Genomic DNA, 23,301 nt, shown 5'->3' on the forward strand with positions numbered 1-23,301 from the left:
AAATAAAATTAAAAAAAAAAAGACTGTTCAAGATGAAATCAGTGTTTTATATTAAGCTACTTAATGCTTACATAGGATCTCTATTCTGAAGTGTACATATTCTGGTTCAAAAAACATATAAAAGAAATGTAAAGCCATAAGTATTCATTTGCAGATATCAGACTGAACAGTTTTATTATATCTACCTTAAATTAAGGCAAATTTTGAAGTTCTCCTGGGTGGATGCCACATTAGTCTTCAAAACGGGGAACTCCTGGGGCATGTGGGGGGCTCAGTAGGTCAAGCAGCTGCCTTCAGCTCAGATCATGATCTCAGGGTCCTGGGATGGAGCCCTGCATTGGGCTCCCTGCTCAGCAGGGAGCCTGCTTCTACCTCTCCCTCTCAACCTCCTCCCTGTTTGGGCTTTCTCTCTCTGTCTCAAATAAATAAATAAAATCTTAAATAACAACAACAATAGCAGCAACAACAACAAACCCCTGAAAACAAACAAACAAACTCTGTGAACTCCTGTATTTCAAAAATGAATTCTAAAAATGGAATAACTAAATGTATTAGAAGTATGAAAGATATAGGGATTAAAGGATAAGAAGAAACCAAATAAGGTAAAGAGAAAATAAGGTTATATGTGACATGGGAGGTAGATATAAAATGAACAGAGTAAGGATCTTCATGCACAACTGCAGAATGGCATATACTGAGCAAAAAAAAAAATAAGGTTACAAAATCAGATGTTTTTAAAGTGTCTATGCATCTTTTGTTATACCAATAACAGTCATCCAATAATGCTCTATAATTAAACCAGTATCTCTCTCCTTCTCCCTCTGTCCTATCTTGAATGTGTTTATAGTAGTAGTGTTTCTTGGGTTCCAGAAAGTGTATAACATATTAAAGAGATGGTACACCATTGTATTTCCAACAAAGATTCCTTTAGTAGCTCTGTGGCCTCATGTGAGCTAATTGAGTTGATGGTTACTCATCCTTCTCTAATCAGAACTTTTAGAAAACTGTAGCTCATTTGTCTATGCCTTCTTATTTGTGTCATTTGCTTATCTTCTCTTACCTAAGCCACATGAGTAATGGGCAGTTACTGCCAAAATAGCTATTTCTTAAAAGTTGAAAAAGCAAGAAAAATAAGGCTAATTTCACTTCCTTCATCTCTAGTTAAGAGCTTTTGATAACTTTCTTTGCACCTATTAAACAAGTATTCTGGGTTCGATACAAAGGCAAAGTCTGGGTCCAGGGCAGCAAGGATGAAAGTACATAGGTGACAGTTTCCCAACCACAGAACTCAACTGCCTCAGTGAATAATAAGAGCCAGACAAAGAACCAATCTGTTCTGTTGCATCTCAAATTGATTTATGTCAGTTTATTCGTTTGCCATGTTAGAGCATTTCTCTTGCTCTGAAACATACACATGCTAATTGAATAGACATTTGTTGAATAAAGACAATAATTCAAGCCAATGATAGGGCATGCACTGTTCTTCCATGCTATAGTCCATTTAGGTAATGATTTATTATTTATTTTTTCTACCTTTTTTGCTCTGCAGATTTGATTTTATATTGGATATCATTTCCTAGATAAAACATGGACTATATAAGTGGGTAACAGAGTTTTATAGAGCCTAACCATACTATCACTTACAATTATCTTTTAATAAGAGTTATAATAATGATGTACTCCTCTACTACTTTTAATAGTTATGATGATATATTTCAACCCATACCCACGTAGATACAGAGATTGCTTTTACTCCTTGGCCTGCTTCATTCTGAGGGCTGATGTGCTTGAGAAAAAAACTAAAGGACAGGAAGAATCCACAAAAAATCAAGAACTCAGCAAGAAATAAGAAAATACTGGGGTGCCTGGGTGGCTAGGTTGCTTAGGTGTCTGACTGTTGATTTCAGCTCAGGTCGTGATATCGGGGTTGTGAAATCGAGTCCTCATGGGTGTCTGCACTGGGCATGGAGCCTGCTTAAGTTTCTCTCTCTCCACCTCAAAAAAATACAATACAATGCAATACAATGAAAGAAAATACTGTAAAAATGCTAGAACCAGAAATCAAAATTACCCTGCTCTTTATAGGGTTTATCTTTGTCTTCTCATCTGCCCTAAGGTTTTCTCTTTCTAGTTGAAAGTCTTTGTATTTGTCTTTATAGCAAATTTAGGCACTGAGGTTTTCTGAGTTTAGAATATTTAAAGGAGTTAGACATGGATATGTGTGTGTCTATGCATTCGTGTATATATTGACCTAAGTGTATGTTTATATGTAAATGTATTTACAAGTGTATGCATGCGTACTGCATTTGCTTGCATGTATATTTGTATATATACTTACATATTTGGCAGTTTGTGTTTGTATGCACATAAATATGTATACACATGTGTGTAGTTGAGTATCTATATGTGTGTTTATATTTGGGATATCAGAGGGCAAACAAATTTGAAGAAGTAAATAGTTCATCTGTATAAATGTTTGGTTTAAAAAAATGTGCTTTCTAATATATTCTAGCCTGGTTCATGTCAGTAAACTTTTTGTGTGTTTCAGAAGAATAATTTTAGGATGAAGAGAATTTGACTTTGGATAGTTTTCCAGGGATTTAGACAATTTAAGTTATTAATTGTGACTTGCACGTTTTCTGGACCCCACTATATCAATTGAATGAGGAGTCATTTTCTTTTACAAGCAGTTTTTATTTCATCTACAGATTGCTATGCCCCGTTTTAGAGATGGCTCGGTCCCGCCAACCAAAAATATGCAACTTTTCAATAGAAGGCCATTGTTTAGTAGCTTTAATTAGTGATCAAGAGGTTTTCAGTAAGTCTTAAAGGTTAGGTCATGTAAGCTAAAAAGTGTTACCATTATTTTTTCTTCCATGATATTCAACATAATATATTAGAAATTATAGAACAAAGTTTAGCAATGGTTATAAAACCCCTCATAATAAATGGGTTTTCAATATTTTTCATACTCTTACTTGCAGAGTGGCTTACTTTTTTTAAACTTCTTTTTGTCTGCACAAGGTATAATTAATTATGCAGAATTTCAAATCCCAATGTAGAGAGCTGAAAACCACATGGTAATTGTTCTTAGTAGTTGGATTCTTTTCCTGGTTAGCAGCATAGAAACTTCTTTCTGGGAATCACTAAATTGTCGTGCTGTGCTGAACAGGATGCAAATCTGGCCTGAAGTTTTCTTACAATTGCTATAAAAATATGTACTGTTCATCTACTCCTCAGGTTGTCATTAGGAATAAAAGCGTATTATCTCAGTAGGATGCTGTTATCTCTCCAGTTACATGATCTGCCTACAGACAGTGCCTGGCTTAAATCAGGAAACTGAAATACTATGAGACCACATGGACATGGAGGTAATAATGAAATGATTCCCAGTTTTCACACCTGCTTTGAAATAGGTGATTCTGAGTGGAGGAAAAATGGGCAAATCTTATTGCCTGTTTTTACATATAGAAAATTATAGTAAATTTCTTCCTGCTACATTTATTTTTAACATATTTTTCACAGAATCTTTTCAACTAAGTATCAAGGACACATTCAGATATTTAATATACAATATACAATCATAGCTGAGCATCTAATTCCTTCTTTCCTTTCTTATTTTTTCCCCTAGTACTTATCATCTTTCTAGTTGCACCTTACTTTGCTACAAACTTAAATGCATTATGAGAGAAAAAAATACTGACAGAGCAGGGTAAGAGACATGAAGTAAAGCAAGATCATTTATAAGTTAAGTAATATAATTTAAAAATATAGACCATAAACCTCTTTATAGTTATCAGGGACATAAACTTAACTCTGGACTTCCTAGAAACCATTGAAAGACAGAATTGCTCATTCAATATGGTCAGTAATAAAATCAGTATGACCCCTCTGAAAAAGTATGAGAAATATTTCTCTTGCAGATCATCATAGCTAACACTGTGTGATGTAGTGAACTGGATTTTTAAATAATATCTTTGTTTTAAATGCAACAATATGTTCTATGGAGTTCAACGTAGACTGAAAACACAATGGTAAAGCATAGTTCTGTGAGATCAGTTCTGGAAGAGGTGAGAACAATGTCCTTCTGATGCACAGGTTTCAAATTTACAATGTCTAAAGGCAGGATTGGAAAGTGAAAAACCATAGGCCAAGTTTGGGCATAGATTTATTGCACTTGTCTAATTATTTTTATTTCATTAGTTGTATAATACCTAGGGATCAATGCCTCTCAAACTAATTGCAGTGAAGCACTAGTTTTGTTTTTAAATATCCTATCCTTCATGAATCAGTTTTGTAAAGATTAATTACAAATGCATTACTAGAAAAAAAGAAATTAAAAAAATTTAAAAATGCAAGCCTATATTTTCTTTTGTTAGAGTGAACAGATAAATGAATTCAAACTTGTGATAAAATTCTCTAAATGCTTCCTCTCAGTTACTATATTTCTCATGGGCCCATAAAAAACACTTTGCAAAACAGTCTGGACCTGCAAAACATGCTTTGAGTAGCACCTTTGTCTCCAGGATGCCAATCAATTACTTTCATTACTCCACTTTCCCCTGTGACCTTGTGTCTTACCCAGACCCACTTTACTCATTTACATTGTGGGCTTAGCAACTAGGATTGGCTAAAATTTTGGACCCTGGGGCAATAGTCAATTCTCCAAAAAGTGCTAATTCACATAACTAAGCTTTGAATGAATACTAGATGAAGTGGGATCAAAGTTATACTTCCTGTCAAGTTACTGGGTGCAAATATTCTGTAGTACCATCTAAGGATACACTATCTGTTAAATAAGTATGAACAGTTGGTAGGGATAGATAATCTTTTAAAGGGCCATATTGTTGTGCGAGGTTTTATTCTTAGAAGCCAGCTACCCTAACTCTGGATGGAGGTATAGTTTGACCTATTATAAAGGTCAAATGAAATAACGTGTATCAACACTTTGGAATAATGCAAAATGTATTTGTACAAATCAGGTTATTGTTTGCATACATGTACAATGTTCAAATGGCAAAGAATTAATAATAAGTGAAATAACCATTATCGTACTATGCATAATTTTTGAGGTATCATTGACATACACCCTACTTTTACATGGATTACAAAGTCCCCAATATATTGTCTTTATTGTATTTCACACAGTCAATTATCTTCCAGAACAATTAAAACTTTTAAAAATCTTTGATATTTAACTTTGATATTTAACTTTGTTAAATATCAAAGCTCTGAAGCTCTTCATGTTTTTACTGAAGCTCTTCATGTTTTTATGTAGGTCCATGTTTCTGTCTGGTATTTTACTGTACCACATGAAGAACTTTTTTTAATTTTTTTTTTTTAATTTATTTAACAGACAGAGATCACACAGAGGCAGAGAGGTAGGCAGAGAGAGGAGGGAGCAGCCTCCCTGCTGAGCAGAGAACCCCGATACAGGGCTCTATCCCAGGACCCTGGGATCATGACCTGAGCCGAAGGCAGAGGCTTTAACCCACTAAGCCACCCAGGTGCCCCAGAACATTTTTTTTTTTTAAGATTTTATTTATTTATTTGACAGACAGAAATCACAAGTAGACGGAGAGGCAGGCAGAGAAAGAGGAGGAAGCAGGCTCCCCACTGAGCAGAGAGCCCGATGTGGGACTCGATCCCAGGACGCTGGGATCATGACCTGAGCCGAAGGCAGCGGCTTAACCCACTGAGCCACCCAGGCGCCCCCATTTTTTAAATATATGTGTACTTTGTTTGTATAGTTATCTTGTTTGGAGTTTTCTCTACTTCTTGGATATGTAATTTGATGACTTTCATTATTTTTAAAAATTTTCAGGAAAAATCATGCCTGCTTTTATAAAGAAAGTTTCTTTTATGTCTTCAAATATTTCTTTCGCATTGTTCCCTCTCTCACTCGCAGTCTCTTTTATTCTAGAATTGCATATATAGTACACCATTTGGTATTGTCTCAGAACTCTTGGATCTTCTATTGTCATTTTTTTGTTGTTGTTTTTGTCTTCCTCTTACTCTTTTTGTCTCTGTTATTGATTGTTTGGTTTTTGTATTTCTTTTCAGTTTGGCTAATATTTAACGACCTGTCTTCAAGTTTACAGATTTTTTTTTCTGTGAGAGAAACTGAGTCAATTGATAAGTACATTGAAGGAATCTGTGATCTGTTATAACACTTTTTTTTTTACGTTTTTTGAATGAATTTTATTTACTGAGCTGTAAACATTATACAAATCAGCATTTATCAAAGAAAGGTATTAAGCATAATACATTGTGTTTCTCTTTAGAATAAGCATAAGATGTGTGCATCTTTTTAAATGTTTACAGTGCCAAAATTCTACCATTTACTCAAAATTTCTTCTATCCATAAAGTGTGATATTTAAATAGATAACCATGCTGGTACACTGATTCTACATTTTGAAGCTGTTTTAAAAAGAAATTACTTTTAATTCTAGCATCTTCATTTGAATCTTTCCTATAGCTTTCATTTTTATGCTAAAATTCTCCATCTGTTAATGCATATTTTTCACCTGTTCCACTAGGCCCTTTCATGCATTAACACTAGTTATATTAAAGCTCTTGTCTGATAATTCCAACACTGGGCCATCTTTAAATCTGGCTTTCTTCATTGCTTCGACTCTAGACAATGGGTTCTTTTTGACTTGCATTTTTGTATACCTTGTCATTTCTTATTAAATGCCAAAAATCAGGTGTGAAACAGTTGAAACCAATGAAAATTATTTATACCTGGACAGAGCTCGTGCCTCTTCTATGCTAAGCCTATTAGTTTGGGACATTGAACTTATCCAATTAGGAGTTGAAGTTCAGTGAACCAAAGACTTCGACGTCCACTATAACTGCTTAGGATGGAAGCTGGGCTTTGGAGGGGGTTTTGTGCTTTACCTACAGTGGTGGCCAATCTTCTACTCCACACATACTTTAATGAGGGAAGCTTCATCTTGTCTTCTATCTTGCTTCTAATATTCCTGATAAGCACTTGAGGGAGGTCCATATGAAGGCATTGGTGAACGAGTTCAAAATCTCCTCGTGTCAGGGGTTACAGAGGTCCTATGTTGTCATCTAGCGCACATTTAGCTTTTATCAATTTGTTACAATTTTAGCTGACTTCTTTTTAGCCATTTGTATGGTGACCAGGTGTTCTTTTGTTCTCTGCCACATATGACATCATCCCTATGACCTAGTTTACCATGGAAGGATCTACTCATGGGTTTGCAAATCTGGATATTTGCTTGCATCATAAACTCAGCTTTCTGATGGGCTTAAGAAAAGTTACAATTTTGTAGTTACTGGGCTTTTTTTTTTTTTTAATATTGTTAGAGTAGGATATATACTTTTCCAAGTATATATAATCTTCAGCTAAGGTAGAACAAGAATCCTTCTCTTATGGGTTTTAATTCTTGGGGAAAAGTTTTATACCACAGAATTAATAATTCTAATAATTAAAGATTAGAATTAAAGTACAAATAATAATAAAAATTAAAGTACAGAGTTTATTTTCCACATGCCTACTTAATATTGTCATAAAAACTATGATTCTAATTAGTTCTTCAGTGCTCATTATATGCTGCTTCCTGCATTACTGAATACTATTCTGAAAAATACAAAATTCTCCTAGTGGCTGGAGGAATGAATGTCACTTGATAATTATTTAATTGGAAAGTACACTTGTTTCATTTGTTACAAGCTGAAATGATTATGTCTTTTCAAATTATTAAGTATGGAGAAAACGTAACATTTATTGAATGAGAATTTATAGTGCCAATCAGTCTACATTCACAATAATTATGCGACATTTTTAGATAATGGGAAAAAGAATGTAAGAGAGACTAAGAAATTTGACTTTGGTCTCTTAGCTAGTAAATAGTCAGATGGAATATAAAACCAGTTATGTCTGATTATAGATATATGCTTTTCCTCTATAATGCAGTATTTCCATAGAGCCTCACTTATAGCATAGGCAAATATTTGTTTTTATTAGTCTATAACTTGCTTTCTTTGTCCCTCTCCTCTCCACGTTATTTTCAGGTTCTTCTATTGTTCAATATCTTCATATTTTCCTTTGTTTGTTCAAGCTTGCCACTGTCATGCTTCAAATAACCTACAGTCATTTACTGACTTTCCAAGCTTCCCATTAAACCTTATCTATCTTGGGGTACCTGGGTGGCTCAGTGGGTTAAAGCCTCTGCCTTCGGCTCAGGTCATGATCCCAGAGTCCTGGGATCGAGCCCCTACTTGTGATCTGTCAAATAAATAAATAAAAATCTTAAAAAAAAAAACCTCATCTGTCTTTTATTTAATTCCTTCCAACCTATTTATTTTCCTAAATAACATATATATTTCATTGATTCCAAAGTATTCACTAATGTAACAAGGCAATATAGAGACAAGACAGTCACCTAAGACCGGTTTACTATGAGAAAAAAGATATTGGTTAATCAAAATTCAGTAATTTAGCATTTTTAAATTTCCAAAATGGCTCTGGAACAAAACCAGAACATCACAGCCCCTGAATTGAAATGAAGTTGCAGTCAGCCCATGTACAACCAACACACATAGAAGAAGAACCACAGAGCTCGTCATTTCTCATTTGATTCTTCAAGTTCATGGTCCAGAAGGCAGCTGTCCCTTAGAGAAAGGCTTTATGTTTTTTGTTTTTATAACACGAGTAATCAATAGGATACAAAATAAACTGAAAAACTGGAGAAAAAAGGCAAGGGAGAAGTGCACCAGACTTTAGGATTGGCAGTATTGGTTATAACAATAGTGATCAGGGTGGGGCAGTGACAGAAAATGGGAAAGCAGGCGGGCATGAGCAGCAGATATCTGAACATCAGAGAAAAAAAAACTCTGTGACAGAGAAACAAAAAAAGAGCATCTGTGCATCAGGGCATAGGGTGAAAGGAGGTATGCTCTTCATGAGTCTAACCCTTTGATAAAGGGGAAAAATCAAGGCTTTGAAATTTCTAACTGAGCATTTAAAAGAGAAATCAGCCCTGGATAATATAATCAATGACACCTAAACTTTGATAATTCAGCAAGGGCTTGCATTATATTTTGTGATGCTCCCATCAATTTCTAAAGACATATAAACTACAAAATTTTAAAGTTTCATAATAAATATGAAATAATTTTAAATGTTTCAGGATGTCATAAAACTAAGAAGAAGCACCAGAATTTGGATGTTGAACATGGCTATAACTAAATCAATGGCCAGGCATCCCTGCGTGGCTTGGTCCTTTAGCATCTGCCTTCAGCTCAGGTCATGATCCCCGGGTCCTAGGAGAGCCCAGCATTGGGCTACCTGCTCAGAGGGAAGCTGCTTCTCCCTCTTCCACTTCCCCTGCTTGTGTTCCCTTTCTCTCTATGTCTCTGTCTGTCAAACGAATAAATAAAATCTTTAAAAAAAATAAGTAAAATACAAACCAATGACCATTAAGAACTCTTAAAGATTATTCCAGCTCAAATACTCTACACACCTTCTATTCAATTAGGACTTATGGGAGGTAACTCTCTAAAATATCCAGTGGTAAGTTCAATGTTAATGGACGTTGTTACCTTTTGTCCACCTCCATAAATACTGACCCACCATGCATCAACTGGGAAACAAGACACTAGGGTTTCGAAGGTTAATAAGCAACCAACTTCAGAGTAATACAGTGGGAGAAATGCATATAAATATATCATGCCAAATGTAAAGTCATAATATGGTACAGATAAGCCTGGGCATTATACCAACACAGGGAAAGGCATGTGTCTCACCCTCGGGTAGAGCAGATGCATATTAGAGAAAATGAAAACCACGCTTTCATGGTTTCATGTAGAAACAGTCTACAATTAAACAAAATAAAATAGCAACGAGCCTTTTTCCTCTGATTATTTGAAAAAATTTAGGTACCCCTTAAACTTTTTAAAGTATTAGACAGGCATTAAGGCTATGGGAAAACATCCATATACATGATTTTCATTTAAGGTTTTTTATTTACAATCTACTATAATTACATAAAATAGACATTTCTTATATCCTGTAGTTTGGGCTCAAGTTTTCAACTTCCTAACATAGAAATTCTCGGTTCTTTAATCTGTTTTATACTTTTTAACTACCTCGTCTATAGACCATAGCTGATATAATTAGGAGCAGCTAATTAAGAGTCTGATGTTGCACTTTAAGTACAACATATTTGTTTTAAAAGTTACTTTCTTAGTTTCTATCTTATTGAGAGATTCATTACTGTCAGGTTGTACCTGTTTAAAGCACTCCATCATTATGAAGTAGCAAGGATGAACATATGCCATACCACATATGAAGAGCTTATCCAAATAGGCATTTGTTGAAATCTTCTGTCATTGTTAGGAGACAATTTCCCAAGGGTCTCTCATATTTCTGAATACATTATGAAAGAAACTCTGACTGCTTTTGTTCTGAAATATTTTTAAAAGATGTTTGTAAAGCAAATAACCTTGGAAGATAGAACTAGCATCTCCTTCTAAAGTAAAGGGAGGCATACTTATCCATTATAAAAGATTTGCACTCCTTGAGTTCAGGATCCCTTTTTTGTAGTATTTAAGTATCATCTAGTCTGCTCTGTGATGCTTGTAGAAACTAGGGCTTAGGGAAGCACTTCAAAAAAGGTGAAACTCTTGCTACTGCTATTGCTGTGAATAATAAATTGTCCATCTCTGACCCTAATGTCTTCTGCTAGCATCCATGAATCTGTGGCAGGTTCTCATGCCAGTTTGAAATTAAAGCAGCATCTCAAACTGTTCGGGGGTTTTGATAATTCTGCTAATAAGGATGGGATGTTGACAGAGACATGGCTTTCTTTCTTGAAAAGGAAGGATGAGGGCCTTGCAGGTCAACTAATGGGATCTGAGGGAGGCCTATGGGAATCAGTAGCAAATTATATAGTGATCTAGGCAATAATGGTCCTCTACTGTTTTGTCTGTGAATTAAGGAGCTTGGGTAAGCTAAGTAACAGGAAATAGGTAAAATACAGATGGCAAAATGATATATATCTATATCTATATAGATATAGATAATACACACATATATATGATTATATATTATATATTATTATATATTATATATATTATTTTATTATATATTATATTATATACATACACATATATGTGTGTGTATATAAATATATATATAAAATGTTATGTTAGTCACCATACAGTATGTCATTAATTTTTGATGCAAGGTATCAAGATTCATTGCTTGTGTATAACACCCAGTGCTCCATGTAATACATGCGCTCTTTAACACCCATCACGAGGCTAACTCATCCCCCATCGCCCTTCCCTCTAAAATCCTCAGTTTGTTTCTCAGAGTCCATAGTCTTTCATCCTCCGATTCCCCCCTTCATTTTCTCCTTCCTTCTCTTAATATCCTCCATGCTATTCCTTATGTTCCACAAGTAAGAGAAACCATATGATAACTGATTTCTCTACTTGACTTATTTCAATCAGACATAATCTCCTTCAGTCCCATCCATATTGATGCAAAAGCTGGGTATTTCACCCTTTCTGATGGCTTAGTAATATTCCATTCTATATATGGACCACATCTTCTTTATCCATTCATCATTGAAAGGCATCTTAATTCTTTCCACAGTTTGGCTATTGTGCCCATTGCTGCTATGAACATTGGGGTACATATGGCCCTTCTTTTCACTACATCTATATCTTTGGGGTAAATGCCCAATATCTCCAAAGGCAAATGAAACAATAGCCAAAATGAACTTTTGGGACTTCATCAAAGTGTTGTTCTGTTGTTAATTCTCCTCTAGGTGGAAGGACTTCCTTGCCAATCTGGTGGCCAGCCTCTGATCTGTGGCACAAGTTACAATTAATACTAAGATTTGCACTGGACAGGCAGAAGGTTGCTTCCTATTTCAGACAACAGAGGGATTCACACACATATTGTGTATAAAACGGAGAATTCCATAACATGACCCAGATGAATCATTAGAACTTTGGTTCACACGTGAAAGAAGCAGGCATAGAGAACATTGTTTATTGAGGAATAATAGCAAGTAATAAATTGTCTTGTGGCTATATGTCTCCTGTATTCTATCATGTCAAATATATCCATTTAGAAGTAATGTAAAATTGCTCAAAGGTTTTTTGTTTGTTCGTTTGTTTTTTTTTTTAGAATTTTTTTTTTAAGATTTTATTTATTTATCAGAGAGAGAGAGGGGGAGAGAGCAAGCACAGGCAGACAGAATGGCAGGCAGAGGCAGAGGGAGAAGCAGGCTCCCTGCTGAGCAAGGAGCCTGATGTGGGACTCAATCCCAGGACGCTGGGATCATGACCTGAGCCGAAGGTAGCTGCTTAACCAACTGAGCCACCCAGGCGCCCCTGTTTGTTTGTTTTGTTTGTTTTGTTTATCGTGTGTTCCGGTTGTTATAAGGGAGTTTTAGCCTTCTTGGCGGGATTTGGCAGAGACAGAAAAACTCCTTTGGGAAACCACAAATGAGGCTTTGACGAGTATCTGAATTCTTACTGCCTTTGATTGAGTTTAGAATTCTGGTGAAGTTGATCTATGGGAGAATTAGAAAGAGACACAAAGGAGAAAGAAAGAAAAAAAGAAAGAGAGGGGGAGAGGGAGGGAGGAAGGGAGGAAGGAAAGGAAGGAAGGAAAGAAAAGGAAAGGAAATGAGGAAAGGAAGGGGGGGTGGAGAAAAGAAAGAAGAAAGAAAGAGAAAGTGACCTAAGCAAATCTAGATAAATACTTGAGGTCACCACCACTGTGCAGGAAAACTCCCTCAGCTCTGATGTTAAAATCATTAAAAACTTATTATGTGTTATCTGGACAATGGGGCAACTAATTTCCCAAATTAATAAGAAGTCTTTAAAGAAAGTCACCACTGTGTGAGCCAAGACTGAGTCAACCAGAGGTTGACTGGCAAAATAACAATGTGCCTACGGTTTCTGAGTTCAGGGTTTTCTAAGGCTGAAATAGACGATGGCCGCCATGAGGGCCTTGCTCCTCCACATACAAAGTATTGGAAGGGCCAAAAATACTCAAAATTCATTTGGTTACCATGGGCCATTTCATACCACTTGAGACTAAAAGTACAAATGAAGTCTCTCTCCTTTCCTGCTCCCTGATTTGTCTCTTTCCCTCTACTTTGACCTATCCTTTAAATAGAAACATAATTAGAGGCCAAGGCATCTCTATCCCCAACAGAGATCAAAGGATATATGCACCTACCTGAGTATGCTAGGAAACTTCAAATGGAAGGGGGGATCAAACTTATATAGATGTGTTGGATATGAATCCTCATGTCACTTTCTCATCTGGATTTATAGAACACTCAGGTTTAGTTAATGGCATTAAGGTAAAGTTCACAATGGAAAAGGCAAGCTAACTTGACCTTGTGGATAGAATTTGGGACCAATTATATGTACTATTTTTATTGTTTCTACCTTTGACTGTATGATAAAAATTAATGTGTTCTATGCTTATATTTCATCATCCACAGCACCTAAGAAGATTGTCACAATTGGGAAAGGCCACATACAGAGAAGTATTAATGGAACATATAAATCATTTTCTAGTTTTCTTTGTGTTTCTTCCCAGATAGTCCAACATATAAAAGCCCAGGAAGGCAAAAGGAAATCACAGCCCTGTTTACAGACCTGAAGGCAACATGGGTAGTAAGAGATGCAGTATCTTAACACAACAGCTCAATATGGATAATAAAAAGACAGGATTGGAAGCTTAGAATGGATTATCACCAACTGCTCATGTAACTGAATCCATTGCACAGACTAAACATTTGGGGTGCATGGGTGACTCAGTTGTTAAGCGTCTGCCTTCGGCTCAGGTCATGATCCCAGAGTCCTGGGACTGAGCCCCGCGTTGGGCTCTCTGCTCAGCGGGAAGCCTGCATCTCTCCCACCCTCCCCTGTTTGTGTTCCTGCTCTCACTGTGTCTCTGTCACAACATAAAGAAAATCTTTAAGAAAAACTTGCTATATTACACTGGACTGTAACAATGATTTCTTTCTATCCCGCTGACTCCTGAAGACAATGATCAACTCATATTCATGCGTCATGACAATGAATATATATTCGCAGTAATTCCCCACGTGCCAACAGGTTTTCTCCAGGGGTAGCTAAACTCTTCTGCCATTTGCCATCAGCAGGTGAGCAGTAAAAGTGCCTCCACCCTTTACTGTACAAAGTTGAACTCCGTAATGCTATCCTGTCTATGACAAAGTCCATTATCAACGTCTTGACTGTGATATCATCACATATACTAAAGTAGTATATGTGAGAACTCAGGGTTCTGCTTGTCGAATAAAGTTTCTTGGGACTCTAAGGGCAGATTTGTAATATCCAATCCCTCTGACTGTCAAAGAAAAACATCTATCTATTCAACTTCAGCCAATAAGAAAGGTGCTCAGAATCTTACTAGAATCTATGGGTATTAGAGATAGTATGTACCTCACTTGGACATTCTACTTAGACTTTCATATCAGTTAATCCAAAAATTGGCATCCTTTGAGGCCCAAACCCATGAGTATCTGTGTTGGAAGTTGCAGGTAGGTTGCAGGAAACTCTCTACATTTGGGGTCCTACATTGCTAATAAATCTGTGAGATACAGGTCTCTGTGAGTAAAAACATTGCTGACAGGGCCTCTGGAAAAGGCAGACAGCTTCTTCCTGCAGCTCCCCCTTGAGGTTTTGGACTGGTCACCTCTCCGACATGGAAGGAACATATCATTTTGGGGTGAGTCAACGTAGCACAGTGACTAACACTGTGAGAAAGGGTTCTGTAGACCTCATTTATCAAATGGAAATGGGATATTCAAGCTCTCAGCTTGCCTGGCTCCTGTGGCATCTCAGTTTTACATAAAAAAATGGCTTTCCCAAACTGTTACAAGGGTCCTAAATTTAACTCTGCTGAATCTGCCATCCCCTGCCAGACAGCTCTGACCATGATTTGATCTATATTCCCTTTTCCCCTTAATCTTAGCAAAGAAATGTATTAGAAATAGCAGGGGATGGTCCCAGCTTCTGCATTTCCTATGTAAATACCTGTCAACACCTCTGACTATTTTTTTCCACTTCCATTTCTGTAGGTATTGCTTAGCCACTCAGTGGGGTAGCCAAATGCCACCAGGCTATTGACATGGACAAATAGAACAAGTTAGAATGACTGCTGTCAAAACAAGGTCTAGGATCAATTATTCATGCTTAGTAAAATCTCAGACCCTTCATCTGTCTTGAAAGTCAGCAGGAACTGGCTATTGAAATAGCCAGTTGTCTCCTACAGTCAAAGCATAAAGCCATCATTATCACGAACAGCCCCGTGTCCCTTTGTATCATACAGTCATACTTGCTCAATAAATGTTCATTATTAGAAAAAAAAAATGTTCATTATTAGAGTAAGTAAATTATATAAATTTAAAATTACCTCTTTGAATTTAAACATATTTTGCTAAAGCTATTTGTAAACTTTTATTGTTTAATCAATATTACATGTATTGTTCACTTGTCTCCACCATTTCTTCACTCTTTTGTACATTTCCCTTGGAATATTCCTTGAAGATTTAAGTTTCTTAAAAGACAAATTTGATATTTCAAATTTATGTTAAAAGTATATACTTAGTTACATTTACTTTAAAAAATTACCTATGACTTATGAAGATGGGATCAACCATTGGTTTCATTAGTATGGGACTATCTGTATTAGTTCATAATAACAGGTTCCTGCATTATCAAAACAAAAATCTTCATCAGAGTTAAAATTAATATGGAAAGTATGGAAACATAAGCTTTTTTAAGGACACAGATTATTTTTATGCCAAGATTTAGTCATGGCAAAACTCCATCAATTTTGGCGAGGCACATTAGAACTAAGTTCTAGTCTTTTTGATTTTTTCTTTGGACATCCTTGCTCAGTAACATGGTGGCTGCCTTAGATTATGGCTAGCTGGTGTCCTATTGCTTTTTTTGTTTGTTTGTTCTTATTTGTCTCTCCACTTATATTGTAAGCTGCTTGAGGTCAGAACTTACATGACATTCATCCTGTGTCTGAAGTCACTTCAGTTCTTGCCATGTAGTAGTCCCTCAATAAGAGGGGGCTGAATTAAATTCCAAAGAAATTAGGTTATGGGAGCCTTATAAACATAGTGATTCTTTCAGTTAAATCTATCTCTTATGGGGCGCCTGGGTGGCTCAGTGGGTTAAATCCTCTGCCTTCAGCTCAGTTCATGATCCCAGGGTCCTGGGATTAAGCCCCACCTTGGGCTCTCTGCTCAGCAGGGAGCCTCCTTCCCCCCCTTCTCTCTGCCTGCCTCTCTGCCTACTTGTGATCTCTGTCTGTCAAATAATTAAATAAAATCTTTTAAAAAAATCTATCTCTTAGTTGGTTTAAAGAAGACAATGATCAACTCATATTCATGTGTCATGACAATGAATATATATTTGCAGTAATTTTTCCTAAGCCAAGGCTTTCCCCTCAGCTTTTGAACCAGACACACAGCAGTCTGAAGTCACAGATTCCCCTAACTTCAATCAACCCAGGCACAATTAGACAATACTGTATTCTTCCAGATAACGTAACTGAGAAGTCAATCTATATTACCATGTTGCTCTTCCTAGGTGAGATGGCCCTGATAAGCAAACATCACCAAGAATATATTTGAAAGTTTATCTTTTACCCATAAAGATGATTGTTCCCCATTGACTGAGTCATTCACTTTCGCTGATCTATCTGGCCATCAGTGAAGAGAATTCTCAAAGTGCCAGGATTTTCAATTATAGACTTGGAACTTTGTGAAACAAATTTATCTTCCCTGACCACCTGAGCCATTCACAGGCTACAGTGACAAATAAAACAAAACAAAAACAAAAAGTTTGTGTGTGGATGCATAATCTTTCTCTGTGATAACAAAAAGGCTGAATATACAGAGATAAATCTGTAAGTCCATTTCCCCTGTTTTACTTATGGAAGCCAAAATCTGTTTTTAGGAATATTTTTCAATGACCTATCTATTAAAAGGTAAAATGAAAATGTCCAGGACATACAATTACCATGAAAGAAACCTATATGGGTGAAAATTTATGATGAAAATTAAGCAAAAATATTAAAATATGTTAAGGTAAACCAGTAACAGTTAAGTTTTCAAAACATTTCCCAAGCTTTAACCTGAAGCTGAAAATGATTGAGCAGCAAAATATTACTTTTAACTATGATGGTGACAGGACCGGGCATTTCCTAAAGAAGCACAGACTTTTATTTCATTTAATTTCAGCTTTCTTTGATACTCAAGCTGATTTTTCCCTTATTACCTTCTTAAAATAAAATAAGAAGGAAAACTGATTTTTATTTTATAGAAAGACATATAACATGGTGTAAAAGACCTGAATTCTAATTCTGTTTCTATTAACTATTTAAGAACCTTGGGTAAGATATAGTAAAATGATGGGAAGGGAATGCTCTCTACATCCTCTAATCAATATTTAGATTCTGTGATTCCTTCTATTAAGAACGCCAAACATTCTATTTGCAGCTACATGAATAAAAGTGAATCTCACTTAGTCACATGCAAAACCACAGAATCTAAATATTTCTTTTCTGCAAGAATTTCAATTGTTAAATTGATCTTATGAAAGGATCGCTTTGAAAGCACTATTAAACTTCGGTTAATCATCATGCTAGCATTGAAATATTAATTTTGCTTATTTGTTCTTTGAGAATTTGTTGTTAAATATCTCTTCTCTGATGGAATGGGGTAGAAAATATAGCCATTGTAAACATTGATATAATAATTTGATATTTACAAATAAAATATGAGAATTATTTTGAATTCATAAAACTTGAGGCATTTAATAAAATACAGATCCTTGTGAATTGTGAATAAAAATGCAAAAATCCATAAAAATTGAATAATACACCAAGAAACATAAATAGAAAAATATGTGAGATATAAATTAAGCTATGAAAGTATTTTATGTAGTTATCCATCAATTGAATCTTCTTGCCTTCATAAAACACTAAAGCACCTGGCTCTTTATTTAATATTGTAATTTTAGTTGTGTGTGAATATGTGTTTTCCTTCTTTCAAGGTTTTTTAAAAAAAATTTGCCTAGAATTTTATTTAGGTCAATTAGTTTACATAAAACAGTTTGCCTATAATCTGTAGATTTTACTGAATAAAATAAGTGAGTCACTTCATTTAAAAAATATTTTTATTGCTATAATTAAAGAAATATTTCTTAAAATCAAAGTTGGAAAAAAGCTGTTATCCCAAATACCAAAATAATAGAACTTGTATTTAGTTACCTGAACTTGAGTAAAGAATTTAAGCAAGTATCCATTGTTTTTCATCCTTTATCTCTCCCTTCTTGCCTGCCTTCTCTTCTTTAGCACACCACTCCCCAACACCACCACACACAAGCCAAAATATGGTTTCACATAATAGGTTTCAACTAATGCAGTCTATTAGTGAAATAATCTATATCATTTCCACATTTTAAAATTTCTCTTTACCATTGTAAACATTTAATATAGACCCATCCTGTCCTCTAGGTGGCACATCTTCTAGTAAGCATTATAAGACATGACTTAATGATATTCAAAGATATGCCATTCAAATATTGGTATGCCTTGTCTCCGCAAGCATTACATTTAGCTATTTTTCACAATGACAATGACATTAAATTTAGGTAGATCTCGAGTTCCAGTTTATCAAGAGTTCTTAACCAGAATTCCTGTCATAATATGGCATATTAATTATTTGCATTTTCACAGACCATTTTAATTCTGAGACCATTCTATTTTAATTGAGACCATTTTAATATTGCCATGTATACACGCATACATCCTCACAAAAGGTATGCCGAGATTTCTGACACTGTCTAGAATTTGACATTAATTAGAATTATGTTAGCCTGTATCACTTGTACTTATCATTTACACAATTATGGGCAATAGTTGATCAAAGTTAGCATTGCTCCTTACTTTGCTTTTTGTTCAATTGGGATGTATCTTTTCCAATACAGATTCATTGGTGTTGGACACATTGCATACAGTAAGCATCCACTGTTACCCAAAGAGTAAAAGGATTTAGAGAAAAATAAATGACCTTTTGATTCAGTACATAATTCTTACCTACCATCTATCCACCTCAGATGAACACATGTGCATATGTGCAATAATCTTAAGTTTAAATACTTGGTTTTGAATAGTCAAGCATTAAGTTTTAACAACTAAAATTTCTAAATTTAGAAAACCAACAATAAAGTCATTACTCATAGCTTCTTCTAACTTTAGATGCAGCTCTCCATGCTTACTTAAAACCATCCCTTGCCAGTGACTTGCTCACTGCATTTTTGCCTATGTCACAAGAAAAGAGCAATAAAGGCTCAGATCCAGTTTGAGTTAAAACAAAATTTAAAAAAATCTTGACATTGAGTAAGGCAAGATTTTAAGGCAATCCTCACTAGATAAATTCTCTAAATAATTGCTCAACTTTCCCTTTCTATTTCTTGTGTAGGCAGAGACTTGCTAGTTTAAGGTGAGGAAAAATGCATCTCTCTGCATCAACTGCGAGAGTAACAAAGCCAATTTAATTTTTATTTCTTCAAAATTAGTTAAAATTATAATAATATTACCAGGAAATTTATATTCATATATCACATACTCAAATGGGACACCTTTTAAAGTTTTGACATTTATTTCTGAATACTTTTATCTGCATGAATTCGAGCACAAGCCCTATGACCAATGGTTCTGTAGGGTAAAATATGCTGAAATTAATATGTTTTCATCACTTCTTTAAAAAAACTAAATCATAAATTGTGTGTGAGTAGTTTTGTTTTTTAAGATTTCAATACAGAGGGAATTGGGAATACAAATTTTAGTACTTAGGTGATCTGTCCCCAGGCTCACTCATTCCTTTACCTCCCTTGCATTCACTGAAAACAACTCCCGGTTATCTCTCAAGCCAAGTAGAAATACTAAAACGTTAAACATGGTTTCAGAAGGAAAAGGCAGCTGCCCTAAGAAAACTTCTACAGAAAGACTGTCTGGATGATAAGATACTACACAACAGCACTCAGATCCTACAGGAGCTATTTCGGACGCGTTTTCTGATCCCACTATATCTTTTTCTTAGCCATTAAACCTAAAGAAAAATAAGGGCTTTGGCTTCTTGCAAATTCAAAGAAGATTTTAAAGAATGAGTTTGGTGCCACTCTCCTCTCCTCTCCTCTCAAGGAAAAGCTTCTTATCCTCAAGAGTTGCTGAGCTTTAGATAGTGCTATTGGGACGAAGATTCATCACAGAGTCAGGTGCATGGTTCTCAACCTGGAACCAAGACCTTTTCCAGAGAAAACAGGTAAAATAGGGGCGATCCGTGTGTCAGCTAAGGAGCCTTCAAAACGGAATAGAATAAATCTGAGCAGCATAAAAATGTGTGCCCTTTAAAACAAACAATAACTAAAAGTTTAGTCGCAAAAGGTTTGGGGTGTGTGCTGTGTGTGTATGTGTGTATGTGTGTGTGCGTGTGTGTGTGTGTTTTGTTGTTTTGTCTTGACTTTCTGGTTTCATGCTTGATCCTACCCTAAACAACCCAGGTGCTGAGAAACACACAAAGTAACTGCACACGAGCCTGGATCACAGCGTGTCTGTGCCAGTTTCCTGAGGTGACTGTCAGAAAAGCAGACAGAAGAGAGGCACCATCGCGTGGAGGGAATGAGGTCAGAATTCGCCGGGTGGACCACTGGCTCTGCGAAGGAAGACCGCGGGACAGAGGGGCTCGCAAGCCAGGCTTTGTAAAAGGAGGGAGGGAGGGTCAGGGGCGGACTTGGGGGAGAAGGCTTTGTCGGCGCGAGACCGGGTGACGGGTGGCAGATGGGGGGCGTTTGCCAGCTGACAGAAGCGGGAAATCAGAAGAGAGAAACGCGGGGACTATGAAGCCAGAGAAGACCCCGTTTGGGGTGACGGGAGGGTCAGAACCAGCCACTGCCACTGCTAGGGTGGGTGGTCGGCAGCTCGAAGGTGAGGCGGGACCGCGAGGTGCAGGCAGCGGTCCCCGGCAGGGAGGGAGAGGGGTTCAGGTTGCCAGCAGGTAGAGTTGATATCAAACAGCCCCTCGGGGACCACGGAGCAGCGTCCTCACGGGACCCCCAGCCTCGAGGTGGAGCAATCACAGCAGGTGGTTTGTGGTACCCTAAAGCTAGGGATTTTCACTCAGCGCCCAGCCTGGGTGCCCGACCCCCGCGCTCTCCAGGCTACTCACCGGTCCCGGGTGGAAAGCGCCATCCGGGCGCGCGCGAGGGCTGCGCAGCGCAGGCGGCAGGCAGGGCCGTGCGGCGGTGGCGGCGCTGTCTTAGCCGCGGGACTGGAGCCTGGGGACACCGAGGAGGCGACAGCGGCGGCGGGGGCGCAGGGAGCTGCGGGCTGGGAGGGCTGTGGATCCGGAGCTGCCGCGCCGTGCGCGCTCTCTGCCCATCTCCGGCTCCGCTGAAGTGGCTACTGCTGCTGCCGCTGGAGGGGAGGGAGCCGAGGGGGAGGGGAGGAGGCACGCGGCTGGGAGGGAGGGAGGGAAAGAGGGGAGGGTGGGGAAAAGCGAGGGGAGAAGGGGAGATGATCACCCGGAGTGGAGAGGAGGAGGGGAGGGAGGCGCGCACGAGCTCAGCAAAGGTTCCCACCAGAAGAGCTCGGGGAGGAGAAATGCATGATGAGGAGATGGGTCACTCCCCGCCCCCCACCTCCCCTCCGCTCCTTCCCCCTTCGCGCCCTTTCCTTGGGCTCTTCCTCGCGCAGCTCAGGCTGGCGGTTACCCAGGCTCGGCTGGAGCAGAGGCTTCAGCGCGCTGGTGAGAGTGCTGAGCCCTAGAGGCGGCCGCGACAGCTCTCGGCGCCACCGGCCTGAGGCACCTGTGTGCGCGCACACACCGCCACCGGCTCCACTGCCGCGGTATTCCGTCGGGATCGGCGGGCCGTCGCTGTCCCTCTCTCCCCTTTCTGGTCAGATTATGATCTTGCATGTGCATCCATGACATCTGTGTCGTGCCCCGACTGCGGTTTGCTTCCTGGGCGCTCTTTGACACAGGGTGTCCGGCCAGAAGGCGCCGGCGGGGAGCTCAATGCAGGCAACCATCGCCGGCTCCTTGGAGCTGTTTCGTGGTTAAGGGTGGTGATGTACGCTTGCCGCCGGGGTTGACTAGCTAACGAGGTTAAAAAAGAAGAAAGGAAGGAAGAAAAAAAAAGAAAAGAAAGAAAGAAAGAAAGAAAAGAAATCTTATGACCTGCTTGCCTGGAGTCCTGTTCTCCGTGATCTAGGAAGGTTTAAGAGTAAAGGGCGCACAGGCAGTTCATTATCTTCTGCCTTGGTTTTCCTCCCTTTCCCTAACGTCCTAAAACACCAGGACAAGACTTGGCACGTTTAGTCGAAATATTTCTCAACCTTTTTATTGCAGAGCATTTTGTTTTTACCCAAATTTACCTAGTGTTGGCCTCTCTTTCCCATTGTAGATTTTCTTTGCTTTGTTAGAATGTGAGTCAGTCTTGTTTATTTGTAAACTGCAAAGACTCGTATGAAAATAGATACTGTAGTTAGCGCCTTGTACATTCACAAGATCCAAGGGGTGAGAATCCACACATTTAGTAAGTATAAAACAATCGGGACATTGTTGACTGATTTCCATGAACCATAATTTTGTTTCATAATCTTCACATGGTGGTTGAGGGTAAGCAGAAAGCAAAGTAAATTTTGTGTGTAAAAGAGACGACTAGAAAAGAAAAAGTCTAGTACAACTCTCCTCAAATAACATAACATTTGAAGTGATCGAATTACTCCCCATGAGCACACTGGAGACAGTTTTTGATAGTGTGTGTGTGCCTAATTATAATAGTCTTTCAGTTACTGAGTCCTTTTTTAAAAGCCTAAATGATCTTATCCTTTAGTATAAGTAAATTAAACATACTCTTTTACCTAAATATGTCTTATGTAACAAATGTACTCATATTATTAAAATACTCTCAGTTGTATATGCAGTATGTAGAAACATTTTTAATGCAGTAAGGCACACACCCAAATTGATGAAAAACCTCTAGCTCTTCACATATAAATTTACATGAGAAAAAACAAAATGTTGGTAATAACGTATTACTAGATGGTCTGGATATCGCTAACTTTCTAGAATCTTTCCTGTGGAGCACATCTGCCACTGAAAATATTTGGTTTCGCATCTACCCAATAATCTGAATGAGAGAGGCACCTCCTCATTAAGGAAACAACAGATATCAAACTCCTTAAT

The 23,301-nt window shown here is 37.6% G+C and overlaps 1 protein-coding gene across 5 annotated transcripts in view; it reads right to left on the reverse strand.

The window, feature by feature from the left end:
- The window catches only part of FUT9 (fucosyltransferase 9), a 199,141-nt gene extending 177,076 nt beyond the window's left edge, over positions 1-22,065 (reverse strand). For 2 of the 5 annotated variants that reach the window (XM_082732120.1, XM_082732125.1), the window contains exons 1-2: positions 21,824-22,065; positions 21,280-21,569 (exon numbers count right to left, since the gene is read on the reverse strand). Coding sequence is in view for 3 of the 5 variants with exons in the window: in XM_082732125.1 (XP_082588251.1) it covers positions 21,280-21,569; positions 21,824-22,044 (511 nt within the window). In the remaining 2 variants the exon portion in view is untranslated. Of the gene's footprint in view, positions 1-20,530; positions 20,767-21,279; positions 21,570-21,823 lie in introns of those variants that run through there. The other 3 variants (XM_082732124.1, XM_082732123.1, XM_082732121.1) reach the window with 3 other exon arrangements.
- Positions 22,066-23,301: the final 1,236 nt, after the last annotated feature.

Source organism: Mustela nivalis, assembly GCF_964662115.1.
Source record: "Mustela nivalis genome assembly, chromosome: 5".
Taxonomy (NCBI): Eukaryota; Metazoa; Chordata; class Mammalia; order Carnivora; family Mustelidae; genus Mustela; species Mustela nivalis.